A 15,925-nucleotide genomic window follows, 5' to 3' on the forward strand; every position below is an offset into this window, starting at 1 on the left:
TTGCTCCTCTTTTTATAGTGGCAAGGAATTGGAAACATAGTGGATATCCACCAATTGGGAATAGTTAAATAAGTTTTGATATATGAATGTAATGGAATATTATTGTTCTATAAGAAATTATGAACAGGTTGATTTCAGAAAAGCCTGGAAAGACTTACATGAACTGATGCTGAGTGAAATGAGCAGGACCAGGAAAACATTGTACATAGTAACAACAAGATTATATGATCAACTGGGTTGGACTTGGCTTTTCTCAGCAATAGGGTGAAACAAGACAATTCCAATAGACTTGGGATGGAAAATGCAATCCGTATATCCAGAGAGAGCACTATGGAGACTGAATGAGGATTGAAGCATAGTATTTTTACTTTTTGTTTCATTTTGTTTACTTTTTCTTTCCTGTGTTTTTTTCCCCCCTTGTGACCAGATCTTTTTTTTTTTAACAACATGATAAACATGGAAATGCCTTCCTTAATACATAGTAGATTCTTAATAAATACTTGTTTATTGATTAGTTCCCTTCCATATTTTCCAAGATCATGTTTCAGCTCTACTGCAGCTTAGAGGTCTACCTTTCTACTGGTTCTTTCTCATTTGCTTACAAACATATCAAACTGCTTGTTGCCTTGGGAAGAGGATAGGTAGAAGAGGGAGAGAGAAAAAAATTGGAACACAACATCTTACAGAAATATGCATTGAAAACTATCTTTACATGTGTTTAGAAAAATAAAATACTATTGAGAAAAAATACTGTGGAAAAGAAAAAAAATAAGGCTTAGACATTATCGTTTCATGACTTCTCTCCTAGTTTTTCAAATTACTTTGTTATTCCTCCCAAACTACTTCATATTTAATCTTTGTATATATTTGTTTTTTTATTAATTCATATTTAGGTCATAATTTTTTATATATACTTATCTTCCCATTAGAATGCAACTTCCTTCTGAGAAGGGATTTTTTCATTTTTTTAAAATCCCCATTGCCTAGCCCTGTCCTTAGTAGGTTCTTAATAAATATTTGTTGATTGATTAGTTCCCTTCCATATTCTCCAGAATCATGCTTCCATTCTACCCCATCTGGCCTCTATCCCAGCTCTTTCCATCTCTTTACTGTCTAACTTCTTGGGAAAAATTTCTAGTCCACTTTCTACTTGTTCACTGCCCACTATGTCTTTAAGTCCTTGCCCAAGTTCTATCCCAAAGACTTAACTAAAATTATTCTTTGAAATGTCATTCAATCCTATAGTTTCTTTTCATTCTTCACCCTCCTTGACTTCTTTGCAACTTCTGACATTGTCAATCAAACCTTTCTCCTGAATACCTCCCCTCCATCAACTTCAGATAAATGGGTTTTCCTTCTGCCTCTTAGAATGTTCCTTCTCTGTCACCTTCAGTAGATGCTCATTCCTTTCATCATCCCAAATTCAAGTGTTCCTCAAGCATCCATCTTGGGCCCTCTCCTTCCCCTGGAAAACTCATTCATTCTCATGACATCAACTGCTACCTTATTGTAAATAGCAATATAATGCATATCTAATGCTAAATGTCCCTTTTCTCTTTTCCTGCTCAATTCCCACCCAATGGTTAGTGCTAGTGTCTCACTCAGACCTCAGAGACCACTTTGTTCTGTATTTCTCCTCTACACTTCTCCTGTATTACTGGACATTTTATCTGTGTGTCATACCCTACTAATAGATTCATCTATTTGGTGTCTCCTTCAAAACCAAACATAGCTTCTGAAACATACTTAATCAATATTTTCACTTTATCACATTGCTTGCATTTTCAAAAAGATAGGAAGAGAGAGAAAGAAAGAGAAAATCTGGAACTTAAAAATTTTTAAAGCAAATGTTAGTAATTATGTAATTTAAAAATAAAATTTAAAAATATTTTGAACTAATATTGTAATAATATCTAACATTCATATAACATTTTAAGGATTACAAAGCACATTGCTTCAACTAATAGTGTTAGAGATGGGATGTGACCAGCTTTAATATTTTTTAATGCTATAAGACCAAGGACTTGATCTAAGAGTTGGGAAGATTTGGGTTAGAATTCTGCCTTTGACATATATATTCTGTGTGATCTGAGACAATTCTTTTAATCCCTCTGTGCCCCAGGGAAAACTCTAAGAGCGCAAGTTGCAGAGAAAGTTCTGATCTGTGTCAAAAAAGTTAATTTCCTATTGGGAATTCCCTGGATTAATGAAGTCCTAAACCTGGTAACAGCAACAACAATGACATCAATGATAAAAACAAACAACATTTGTACTGATGTAGTCTAGAATGTGGGATTTTTAATTTCAAGTCAAGTGAAAAGAACATTTGGCTTGAAATGAAATGCAAATTAAATTAAAAATCCCAGATTCTAGAGTTAACTCCAATACTTATATGCTGTTTACTGTTGTTCAGTCTGACTCTTCGTAAGCCCATTTGGCGTTTTCTTGGCAAAGACATTAGGCTTGCCATTCCCTTCATCAGCTCATTTTACGGGTGAGGAAACTGAGACAAACAGGGTTAAGTGACTTACCCAAGATTATATACAGCTAGTAAGTGTCTGAGGTGAAATTTGAACTCAGATCTTCCTGACTCCAGGCTTCGTGCTCCACTGTACCATCTAGCTGTCCTAATTTAGGGCTATAACCCCCTTGTCCAAAGGAGGAAACAGTTCCAGAATGGAGGGAAGTGACTTGCATGGTTACCTTAATGCTATGTGGTAGAGAATGGTAGAGCTCTTTTACTATAGCACATTGCCACTCATATAAATTGAGCATTTTGTAAATTAAACAGCTAGCAACCTCCTATGGTCTATTGGAAGAAATCACTTTGCAAACTTCTATCAGGAAGAACAGGAGCCTCCACTGTGAGGTTGAGCATAGAGGGGGACCTTTCAGGGTCTCAGGGCCTCTAAAAGTCCCTGTTTTGGGGGGATTTTTTAAGTAGGTGTCCATGGCCATGTTTCCAGGTCCAGTGGAGGAAGATGGACCAACCTACCTCAGAACAGGTACAACGTAGACAGTACATCAGCCCCTGTGGCTCCAAGTAGGGATGCCAGCTCTCCCCCAGGGCATATCGCTTCCCATGGAAAAGGCAGAACATGTCAGGGCCTGGAAAGACCAACCAGTCACATATTAGTAGTCCTCAGGATGGTATCTTCATCTTGTCTATTGGAATTCTTCATTTATTTCAAAACTCAATTAAAACTCAGCTATCCCACTTCCCCTCTAAAAAAAAAAAGGACTCTATTTGTATATCATATATGTTTGCATATATTTTTATAGATATGTCTCCCTAATGGAATGTAAACTCTTTGAGGGTAGGGATTATTTTATTTTTAACTTTGTATACCTAGAACCTAACCACTATTATTCAATACTGTTTTAGAAGTGTTAGCTTTAGTCATAAGAAAAAGAAATTAAAGGAATTAGAATAGGCAACAAGGAGATAAAACTATCACTCTTTGCAGAGGATATGATGACATAGTTAGAGAATCTTAGAAAATCATCCAAAAACCTAATTGAAACAATTAACAACTTTAGCAAAATTGCAGGATATAAAATAAACTCAAGCAAATTATCAGCGTTTCTATATATTACTGACAATGCCTACCAACAAGACATGGAAAAAGAAATTCCATTTAAAATAACTGTAGACAAAATAAAATATTTGGGTGTCTATCTGCCAAGGAAAACCCAGGAACTATAGGAACAAAATTACAAAACACTTTTCATACAAATAACATACAAATAAAGTTACATCTAGAGCCTAGCATACAGTAAGAATTTAATAAATGCTTGTTGCTTCATCTCTCCATCCCTGAGATATCCAACTTGAGATTCACTTCTTCCGGGGAGGGGGAGGCAGCTTCCTCGATTAGTTTAGTTTATCTTTATTGAAAAACTCAGGAGCTCCTGGACGAGCCCTTAGGGACAAGACTAGATCCTTGCTTTCTTTGGTATAAGGAATTCCCAGCTGAGGAAATACCCTTTATCAATGCAAGTAAAGCGCCTTTTCTGCAAGCTGTAAGCTTGTTTGGAGTACTGAATCGTTAAGTAACCTCTCCAGGACCACATAGCCAATAGGCACCAGAGGCAGGACTCAAAGGAAAACCTTGCTGGCTCCAAAGTCAGCTCTTTATCCACTCTGCCATCCTGAATCTCACTGGAAGGACCTTTAGAAATAATAAAATCCTAGAATCCCAAAGTTGGAAGGGACCTCAGAGATCAGCTAATACTGATACTTGAATAAAAATACTTCAATAAAAATTCCTTCTTTAAATGTCATATAATTAATCAACCAACAAATACTTACTAAATGTTTCGGTTTCCACAATTGTAAACTGGGGACAATAATGGCACTTATCTCATAGAGTTGTTATGAGAATCAAATAAAATTATATTTTTAAAGTGCTTAGCACAGGCTTGGCACATAGTAGGAGCTTAATAAATGCTTGATTCTTTTCCCTTTCCATCTCCTATTATGTGCTTGGCACTATTCCAGGGTTACAAAGATGAAAATGAAACAGGATCTTCCCTTTATCAGGAGAGACAATATGTACCCATAAAAGAACATTAAAAAAGTAAATACAAAATAATTTCAAAGGAGAAAGAGTTCTGAATTAGGCAAGGACACAGTGGGTTTTGAGACTGGCTTTTCTCATTGGCAATAGGAGAGGGTTGGAATAGATCCTCATTAAAGTCTCTTTTAGGGCTAATATTCTATGCTCTCTTCTTTGGAGTCCTTTCTCTAAATCAGACTGTTCTCCTGATAATGAAATTCTTTGGTGTCCAACTGAAGACCTCCAGGAGATGGTCTGTCTCTATTCCTTGGGATAGTCTATCTATTCCAATGGCAGATAACTCTGACTGCTAGAAACTATTTCCCTTAAACTAAGCCTAAAACTGCCTCTCCAAAGTTCCTAGCTTTGGCTCCAACTTCTGTTCTCTGGGACCACGCAGAAGAAAGCTGCTCCTACATGATGTGAAATGATCCGACCCAAGCCCTTCAGTTTATTGTTGATATGGATTCAGGTTGGGGGGGTGGAGAGGGAAAGGAGATGACTTGTTCAAGGTCTTGCAGATGAAGTTGTGGCTGAGTCCTGACTCCAGTCTAAATCTCCAGGTCTGAGATCAGGGCTCTCTCATCCTTGGGACTTCCACAGTCCTTTCTATCTGTTCCTGCTATTTGCTTGATCCTTCAAATATAGAGCACCACATGGAAGATGATCTGTCTTCTTGCTCTTATTGGAAATTCTGTCTGCTTTTAATGTAGATTGAAGGTATTTAGGTATTTGGTGGATGTAAGCAAGTTCTTGGAATCACAGAGCTGGAAGGGACCTTAGAACTAATTTAGTTAAATCCCTTCATTTTACAGATAAGGAAGTTGAGGTCCAGAGGGTTTAAGTAGTTTCCCAAATGTGACACAGTAAGCAGCAGAGCTAGGATTCAAATTCAGGTCCTCTGGTTCCAGATCTATTACTCTTTTTGTAACTATCACCACGGAGGCTCACGTATCTGCTCATGTTGGATGAGGATTTATATGGCATGTTAATAGATAGAATTCTCATTTGGGTTAGTAGAAGCTTTGACTATAATAGCCTTCTAACTCTTTCCCCTGTTTCTATGAATAATTAATTAATAACTGAGAAATGATAATTAGTAGTATCTATTTTAAGGACTATGTATATTATATAAAATATATAACACATATCATATAAATTGATTAATAAATAATAATTAATTAAAATACAGCTTTATGCCAGGTGTTGTGCTAGCTTTGGAAAAAAGTAAAGGAAACGGACCTGTAATTTCATTGATACAGGGAATGTCAGGGGAAGGAGATTGATTCTGCCAAGTTAGTTTGACATCTTTATAATTGAAGAGTCTTAGAGATTTGTCTAGAATACTGAAAGATTAAGTATCTTGGGGAACTTAAGGAGTTACTATAAGGAGATCAGAAAAAGCTCAGGAAGGATGAGATCCCTGAGCTGAACCTTGATGGAAGCCAGGCATTCGAAGAAGCAAAAATGAAGATACTTTGAGTATCTCCTTTTAAAATTCATTGTTTTCCTTCTTTTTATAGTTAATTGTGTGCTTGTTCTTTTACCATAAGAATCAAACCTGGTGCCTTGTAAATAGTAATTCTTAATAAATGTTTACTGAATTAACCCCCCCCCCCCTCCCCGAGGCTGGGGTTAAGTGACTTGCCCAGGGTCACACAGCTAGGAAGTGTCAAGTGTCTGAAATCATATTTGAACTCGGGTCCTCCTGAATTCAGGGCTGGTGCTCTATCCACTGCTCTACCTAGCTGCCTCTACTGAATTAATTCTAAGGTCCAGCTCTGACATAGTGTATTTCAAGGTTGATTAATCAATCAACAAATATTTTTTAAAGAATTATTATGTTCTTATATTCTTTCCAGCCCTGGCATTCTATTTTCTATTCTATGGTCCCTTCCAGCTTTGTTACATGATGCTCTGAGGTCTTTGTGGGACTCAGGGATGAGGAGCAGGAGTTAAAAATATTCTTTGATCTCGACTTCTTCCCACTTCTAATGTTTTAAGAATTTGCTAAGCTATAACATTCTCTACTCCATGACTCCCCACAGGACTTATAGAAAACTTTCTTGTTAGGGTTCCTGGATCAATATAATGAATAAGCAGCCTACGGGAGGTATGATTAGACATTAGTTCATGTGAAAATGATCTGGTGGTCAGAAAGGTCTAGTGAATCCCTGAGGTTCATGGCAACTTAAATGCTAACTTGATCTTAGCGTCATATAGTCAATCAATTTGTCAATAAACCTCTTTAAGTGCCTAATATGTGCCAGGCACACAAAAAAGGCAGTGCTGAAGACTAAGGAAGAGGACAGTCCTATTGTCTTCTGTCCTTGCAAGAACTCATTGGAGTACTGTGTACAACGATGGGGTACATTTTGAAAAACTCACTGTTAGACAAGATATTAAACAGGAGCAGCAAGCTCTAGAGCTCTAGAGCACTAGGCCTAGAGTCAGGAAGTCCTGAATTCAAATCCAGGTTCAGAATTTACTATTTGCATGACCCTGAGCAAACCACTTAACCTCTGTTTGCCTCAGTTTCCTCATCTGTAAAATAGGGATAATAATAGCATCTACCTCTTAAGGCTATTATGAAGATCAAATAAATTAAATCATTGTAAAGGGCTTAGCACAGTGCCAGGCATGTAGCAAGAATTATATAAATATTAGCTATTATTATTAATATTATTGCTTACAGGGGAGAGACCGGAATGGTAATGGGACTACAGATCATGCCTTAGTATGCAAGGTTCTGGAGAGGACTGGCTTAAAGTATCAGCCTCAGAAGGGACACGGCCAAGGCCAAGTGTTCCCAGAGTGTCTTGTGGAAAGGGTATTTAATCTATTCTATCTGGCTTCACCTGGCAGAATGAAAAGAACTGACTGCCAAGGGCAGAGAGGCAGATTTCAGCTAGAAATAAGGCAGAACATCTCACTAAGGAAAGTAACTACTACTTGGGCTGAACTGCCTTGGGAGCAGAGAGCTCTGGTAGCTGGTTGGAGAATTGGAGAGATGATTCCTGTTTCCCATCAAGCTAGAATGGTTGATCTCCGGAGCTTGGAGATTCTATGAGTTTCTCCTGATTCTCTGTTCTAAATGAGAATAGTCTCCTTCACATGTGCGATGGATACAGGCCATTGGAGCCAGCTCCAGTAGGCTCTCTAGAGCTGAGTGTCAAATTTTCAGCATACTTACACCTTACTGCAAATCCGGGCTTGATTTATTGATTTCTTAATTGTCTAGACTTAAAAAAAGTGATGGAGAAAATGTGAGTAATGTAGGTTAAAATTAAAAGTGCATCGTGTGTACTTTTTTGGGGGGAGGGGGAGTGCCAATTACTAAACATTTAAAAACAAATGATGGAGCATAGATTTACTATCTAATCCAATAAGCTTTCCACTTCACCTCCAACTTAGATATAGACAAATACCACCTGATTAAGAGGAAGAACTCAGCTCTCTCTTCTATAGACATCATGCCTATAATATTCTGGAGAAGAGGGTGAAATGGCCTTCATTTGAACACTTCAAGTATTGGGGATCTCACTCCCTCTTTAGGAGTCTATATTTTTTGTGAGATGGCTCTTTCTGTTTTCCTGTCTCTCTCTCTGTTTCTCTGTCTGTCTCTCTTTGTCTCTATCTCCATCTCTTCTCTCTGTCTCTGTCTCTCATAGCTAGGAAGTCCTTCCTTATTTTGGACACTTTAAGGGATCTGTGTGTGCTCCCCTTCTTTTATCAGTTCCTTCAAATGATGCTAATTACAGCTCATTCATGTGCTTTCATCCTGTATTAGCCTAATCTGGATTCTTCCATAAATCCTCCAAGGACATTAGTGGGGTGGGGGGACATTCCTCCAGACCTCTTCACATTGCATAGATATCAGTGGAAAACTCCCTTACACTAAACTTAAACTGGCTCTTTTTACATCCCTTTTCATGAGTCCCAGTTCTACCCTGGGATGGCGGTGAGGGTGAGACATACAAACAAAATCATCCAATGTCAGTAAGGGAAGAGATTTTAGAGGCCATCTAATCTAATCTCCTTACTTCACAGTTGGGAAAAATGAGGGCTAGTGAGGGAAAATGACCTGTCCAAGGCCATATGACATAGTAAAATTGTGGTAGAGCCAGGTCTCGCACTGTTTCCCGATTCCCAAATCCATGTTCAAACCACAGAAGGCTCAAGCTAGCAGGATCCTAGGAGCTCCTCTCCTCCTCCCCAGCCCTCCTCCCAAGTGACACTCATGGGAGAGAATAGTGGATTTGCAGAAAGAGGGCCTGAGTTCTCATCTTGACTCTGCCCCTTATGAACTATGTCTCATTGGGCAAATCCTTTAGCTCCTTTGAAGTCCTTTTTCTCTTCTCTAAAATTAGTGGTTTAGATTAAACAATAATGTCTGCGCTTCATTTCTAAATTGATCTCTCCTTTGGGCTTGGGGCAACGGTAACAAACAAATATTAAGTTCCTACTATATGCCAGGTACTGTACTAAGCACTTTACAAGTAAGTAACTAGGAAAGTATCTGTCTTTTCTTTCTTAAATTTTTCTAAACCATTCTGTCTGAGTCTGTCCTTTGCCTCCAATATTCTGTACCTTGTATTATACTTATCTCTGTCTACATCATCTGTCTCCTCTTCAACAGAATATAAAGTTCTGAAGGCAAAGACTTGGGTGGGGAGATGACATTTTTAAAATCTTCATATTCCTTGCATCTTGTACTTAGTGGTCTCTCAATAAATAAATGAAAAAAAAATAAAATTTAATTGAATAGGAAAATGGTGTGACTTGCCCAAGTTCACACGCACTTAGAAGCTGAGACTCAAATTCCTGCTAATTCTAAGTAGAGTGTTCTTTCCACTAACCAGCCCATGTTTGCCCCAGGAGGGTCCTTTGGAGACCTGGAGATGGTATAATTTGCCTATCCTTGAGTCTGTTTTCTTCTGGGCAACTGAGGGGACTTGCAGGTTCACCCCTTTGGTCCATGAGAGGAGGCCCAGGCAGAGGCAGTGGATCCTGTTTCCAGTGAGGCTGTATCAAATTTGCTGTGTTTATCTCTGCCCGGCTGCTGGCAGGGAAGGGGCCGCCTGCTGGGCCTGAGGTTCACATGTTTAAAGCCAGACCAACTCTCTAAGGAGTGAATAATGTCTTTATTTCTCTGTGCCTTCCCCCCTTTGGGCGGGGGGTTGAGGAGGGAGCTGTTGCAACACAGCAGAGGACTAAGCTTGGGCCTGAAGGAACACAGTCCCACCTTTTTCTGGGACAGCCCCTACTCAGCCCAAGGCCTCTGCCCCTGGTGCCAACTGGCATGGCCCTCTTGACCGGACCCTCCCTCACCTAATTCCTCCTTCATAAAAGTGAAGACAGAGGGAGTGTCTCAGTCAGTGCCCAAGCCAGGCTACCCCCACCCCCAAGGTGGGGAGGAGGGAAGAAATCAGTAGAAAGAGAGGAAGGGAGTAGGGATGGGGGACTAGTCTCACCCTGGGAGGCCTCTCCACTGCCACAATCTTTGTCTCCCTCTTTTCTTCTCCCCAAGCTATCTAAGCAGGAAAGTATGGGGGGATTTACCCAGAGCTACCTCTCTTCTCAAAGGGGCCAGTGACCCACGTTGGTACCAGGGCTGAGGGGGGAGAGGGAAGTTAACTGAGCCAGCAGGATGTCTTCAGAGTTCCCCTAGCATTGGGATTAACACACTGTAATTCTCTTATGGGTTTATCACAGAACATATATCTATAAAACACAATAATAACACATTTATAAGTACATTAGAGAATTACGAACTGAATTCTTAGGAGCTGGGGGTGGGGATTGTGATCACCAGTGGAGGATCAGGAAACATTTTCTGGAAGAGATAGCATCTAAATAAGGTTTTAAAGGCAGAATAATAATTAAACAGTCAGAGGGTGAGGATGAGGCAGGTTCAGGCATAGGAAGCACAACCAGTAAAGAAATAGAAGTAGGAACTTGCAAGCCTGAGAACAGTCCAGTTTGCTTAGAATTTATAGAATAGATTGTAGGAAGAGGTTCAGTTATGTGTCCTGAGGACAAAGATATATTCATATTCATATTCATCTATAAAATACACTATGGCAGAGTGAGAAAAGTTGGTGCAAGGGACAGAGTAAAAGCAAAGAGATTCATCTTTGTGAGTTCAAATCCAGTCACACACTTACTAGCTGTGTGACCCTGGGCAAGTCACTTCATCCTGTTTGCCTCAGTTTCCTCAATTCCTCCAGGCCCATCTGGAGAAACAAATGATAGTAACTCCAGTATCTTTGCCAAGAAACACCCAAATGGGTTCAGTCAGACATGACTGAAATGACAGAACAACAAAACATAAAAGATGTTCAGAACCTCTCTTCCATCCCCAAACCTTACCTGGAAACTATTTCCTTCCTCTTTCCAGAACACACAAGTCTCATTCATCTCTTATTCCCTTCTCTTTCTTTTCTGCCTCTCTACTCTTCTTCCTTCTTTTTGCTCCTCATCTCCCCTTTTCATTTTCTTCTTCCTTCATCTTCTATTTGGTCATCTCACCTTCTTCCTTCTTCTCTTCTTCCTCTGTCTTCTCCACTTTCTTCTCTTCCGTCTCTGGCTTCCTCTCCTCTTTTTTAACCTCTTTCTACTTCCTCTATCCCCACCTTATCTCCATGCTCCTCCTCCTCCTCCTCTCCCAAGCCATGGAGAATTTGGGGTAAATCAATATAATCGTGATAACATCTCCCATTTCTATAGCACTTACAGGCATATGAAATACTTTCCTCAAAAAAAAAAGCCCTGTGAGGTGGGTAGTGAAAATACTATCCCCATTTTACATCTAGTAAGTTACTTATTTATCATGATCCCACCCAAATGCTTCACTTTTCCAGCCCATGTTGACCAAAGTTGGAACCCTCCACATAGTTCTATTGTCCCCACTGAGAGTTCCACCTCTCTGACTTGGTCCCCCAGTCCTTCACAACTAGATCAAAGAATTTAAAACCGAGAGGTGCCTTAGAAGCCATCTAATGTGATGGATAACATTAATTGTACAGGTGAAAACACTGAATCCTGGAAAGGTGAAATGACTTGTCTCATCTAATAGAATTAATTAGAAGCTTGATCTTCTGGCTCAAAAGCTAGCATTCTTTATAACATGCCCATGTTCTCATATCCATTCCTTCAAGCTTCAGCCTTAGCTCACCTACTCCGGGAGCTCACTCTGAAAACCCAGACAACTGCCTTTCCCTTCTCTGATGCGCTTGAGTTTTTCTGGGTAATTAGACAACTTCATGGACTATATTCTCCTGCCTTGAAGAAGCTTCCTGAAAGCAAAAGCTTGCTCTCTTCCTTTTCCTGACTGCCCATAGTCTATAATAAGCATGGGAAACTGGTTCCAGTAAAGGAAAATCAGGCTAAGGGTAGAAACAGGGGTAAAAAAAATTAATATATGAAGGAAACTCATTCTCATTTAGACAGGATCCTAAGCAGACTCAGATTACATTAGTGTCTCTTCTGTTTCCTGGGGTCCCTTCGAACTACCATAATCCTATTCTCTTCCCTTGCTATTTCTCTCTATGCTACTTCTTCCATTTGTCTTCCATTGTTACCCAGTATCCTTTCTTGCTCTTCCCTTTTCTTAACATCTCCTGAATTTCCTCCTTCCCTTTCTCTGTATCTCTGCTCACTTTCTGCTCCCTCTCATCTTTTCTCCCCATTCCTACTCCTCTTTCTCACCTATAATTTCCCCACTGCTTTCCCCTTCTTTCTCTATCTCTCCCTCCTTTCTCCTTCCATCTCTCCCTATTCTTTCATTTTCTATATTCCTTTCTTTTTCTGTCCCTATTACTTTCCCTTGCCCTCCCTCCCCTTCTTCTGCCCTCAATTCTTTCTCCTAATTCCTTCTTTCTCTCCCCTTCCCAGCCCTCATTTCAATGTCCCTCTCCTACTCCTTTCTCCTCTTTCCTTACTTCTCTCCCCATTTCCCTCTCCTCTTTTCCTTTATTCATTTCCCCCCTTTCTTCACTCCTTTTTCCCTTTCCCCACCCTACATTATAGAACCTTATAACTAAAGGTAACCTAGTTTCACTTACATCTAAGCAAGAATTCCCCTGGTAGTAGTCTGTCCCTCTCCCTCAGGATGAACTCCCCTCTCCTTATGGTTCCTCTTTTTCTCTCCCTTCTTTCTCCCATTTTTCCTTAACAAAGTTGCAAAAGCAGCCCAACATGAATGATTTCTAATGGAGTTCCACTGGGAGACCTGTGAACACTGAATATCAGGGCTGGAAAGAAACCTCAGAGACCATTTGGCCAACTGTCTTATTTTACTAGGTAAACTGAGACTCAGAGAAAGAAGGAAACTAAATGCCTAATTTCTCACAAACACAGAGCTGAGCTTAGGTTTATGGGGGCCTCTTGGCTGGAAGTCTCTGCTCTCATTCTCCTGAGGATGGGAGGACTCGAAATCACTTTAAAGATTCAGGTGAATCTGAGGGGAGCATTCCCTTACTAACACCCAGGAAAGAAGGAAAGCCCTTGGAAGCCCTTTTTGTGAGAAGTTTTGGACATGGGGCAGTTTTTCAGTGGTGGAGGCTGATTTGGACAGAGTCTCTCCTGGTGATTTAGGGATGGTTGAGATGATCTCTGGTCTCATGCAGCCCCCTCCCCCTTGTCTTTTTCTAAGCTGCCCCCCTCAAAGCGGCAGTCCTTCTCCAGCTAGCCCAGGCGGGCGCCAGTGCGGCTGGCTGGGGGAATTTGAGAGCCTAGGCAGCTGGGAACAGGTGCAACAGCTGGAACAGCTGGCGCCTGCTCTGCACATTTTGGAAAGTGTGTAACAGAGACCTCTACCGGCCAGAGAAAAGAGAGACCGATGCTGGGCCTGGGAAGGACATCTGGGGAAGTCAGGCTTAGAGTGGGATGATTTCTAAGATCCAGTCAGCACTACACCCCCCCCAACTGCTTCCCTAATATACCTGGGAGACAAGGTGGGTCAGCCACTAGTGTTACCCTCAGGGGGCCTGAGGAGAGGGCCAAGGGGAGAAAGTGGGTTCTCTGCCTTCTCCTTCACACCCAGACTTCTCCTGCTCTCTTGCTACTCATCCTCAGGTTTGGGCTGTCCAGTTTGTACTGCAGTCTCCGTCTGTTCTGTCCCTCTTTGAGATTCAGCCTACTACTTGGCAGTCTGGTCTCCCTGCATCTCCTTGCACCCTGCCTCCAACCCAATCCACTATTCTATGGATCTGTGATCTCATCGATGTGAGGGATTCCTCCAACAAGACAAATCACAGCCATATACCCTGTGTAACTCTTAACCATTGACTCCTATAAGTTTACCATATACTCAAAATGCTGGGATCTCCCTCCCATTTTTCTCAAGCAGTCTGGTCTCCCTGCACTCTGTCCCCAATCAATATAATATTTCTCTGGATCTGTGATCTCATCTGTGAATAATCCCTCCAACAAGACAAATCACAGCCATGCATCCTCTTAACCATTGCCTCCTATAAGTTTACCATAAGATGCAGTCAAAATGCTGGGATCTTCCTCATTGTTGTTATGCTGGGACATATGGACAGACCATCCATTCTTCTACACTATCATTCCCCCCCCAAAAAAAAATACTGCTTAATCCCTTGCTCACCCATCATGGACCTCTCCACTGCCCTTTGGGAATTCCCTTGTTTCTATTCTATGACTCGAAATCTAATAATATCACAAGAAAAATATTGATTTTTTTTTTAAAGAAGGATGGGATCACTTGATTTAAAAAAGGAGAGATCTGAGGTACAGAGAAGGGAAGTGGCATCTTAAGTCTTGTATCTAGGAAGTAGTAGAACTAGAACTAAAATTTAGGTCTTGCCACTAAAGCTACATAGAGTGTAAGTTGGTGTCCCACAGCAATCTAGTTTGCAAATACACTTCCCCAAGCACCTCACTTTTAGCCAAAAAAGCAAAAGCTTTTATTTCACAATAGTAACTAGGATGTAAATATCTGAGCTCCCTAGAGAGAGAAACCAGTGACTGACATTCACACTACAGTATCCAGAAGGGGCACAGGATCTCTGGACAAGAACCACTGGGTTCTCTGTGAAGGTGGGGGTGGGGAGAAAAATATCAAAGAAGGGAGCAAGGGCACAATGTTCTTACTAAAGTGGGGAAATGAATGGGACTTTGAGCTAGATCCTTAATATCACTTAAGAGTGTCCTTTCTTGACAGAGTCTGAGAGGCCATAATGTCCATCCTCTCCTTGATAATCACAGATAGAATCTCAGAGTTGAAAAGGACCTCAACTGGGAAGATATCTGCGACCTGTTTGACATGGGGTTTCCTAATGACTGCTTAAAGCCTTCCTAGGAAAATCTCCTAAATGTTTCATTCTCCAGGCTAAACATGTCCTCTTCCTTCAAGGAACAGCCACCAAAGCAACCACCCAAGAATCAGTGAGCTTTCTCCTAGCTCACACATTTCACACGGAAGGACCCATTCCTAAACAAGACAAGTGAGACCTCTGTTCCAGCCACGCTTCCCTTCAGAGGGAAGAGATTCCTTCCTTATGCTTAAGGGAAAGAGAATGCTAATAAAAATGAAACATGACTCCCAGCTCCCTCATCAGTTTTAAGCTGCCTATTTAGCAACACCCAAGGCCTGCACCAACCTATTCAGTTAATCAAGCATTAAGTACTTAATATATACCAAGTTTTGTCAAGTTCTGAAGATACACAGAAAGGCAAATGGAAGGTCCCTGCCCTCAATGAGCCCATATTTAAGTAAGGGAAACAGCATGCACAATCTCCTTCTGCCTAATGTGACAAGTGTGCAAGCTGGCAGGCCCCCTGGTATGACTTGGTGATCGGTCTGTCTTGGAAGGAAGGGGCATTGGGGTGGAGGGGGAGGAGGCAGGGTCCAGAATCAGTGCTTGATCCGGGCCTGGGGTAAGAGTTTGTCTGTGAAATGACAGAGACAGGTGGCATTCCTCCTCCCTACCATTCTAACTCAAGAAAAACTTAACCTACACCAACTTACTGGGAGCATCACAGCCACAGGGCAACATTCTTGACCACCCATCGCCAGTGACATTTGAAGATTACAACGAACCGGAAGTGTCAGCAGGTGGTTTTCCATGAGAATTAGAAGGGCCCTTGGAGAACATCATGCTCACAACCCTCATTTTACAGATAAGCAAACTGAGGGAAAGGACTAACCCATGAAAGTTGGTTTCAGAGCCAGGTTCCAAATCAAGGATTCTTTCCATTATCATTTGGTAAGAACCTGTATTAAGGGTCTTAAGACTCTATAGTCAATGGCAAGGAATAAAAACAATTCCTTGACTTCTAAGGAGCTTCTCCTCTGTACTAACAGACTGCCTTTCCCTCCTTGAGAACAGGGACCTTGT

At 40.9% G+C, this 15,925-nt stretch overlaps 1 protein-coding gene across 2 annotated transcripts in view; it reads right to left on the minus strand.

Moving 5' to 3' along the window:
- Positions 1-15,925, minus strand: part of CHRDL2 (chordin like 2) — a 78,378-nt gene that overhangs the window by 58,900 nt on the left and 3,553 nt on the right. For both annotated transcript variants that reach the window (XM_074304067.1, XM_074304068.1), the window contains exon 2: positions 2,996-3,108. In XM_074304067.1, the coding sequence (XP_074160168.1) occupies positions 2,996-3,108 (113 nt within the window). The remainder of the gene's footprint in view (positions 1-2,995; positions 3,109-15,925) is intronic.

This window comes from Sminthopsis crassicaudata, chromosome 3, assembly GCF_048593235.1.
Source record: "Sminthopsis crassicaudata isolate SCR6 chromosome 3, ASM4859323v1, whole genome shotgun sequence".
Taxonomy (NCBI): Eukaryota; Metazoa; Chordata; class Mammalia; order Dasyuromorphia; family Dasyuridae; genus Sminthopsis; species Sminthopsis crassicaudata.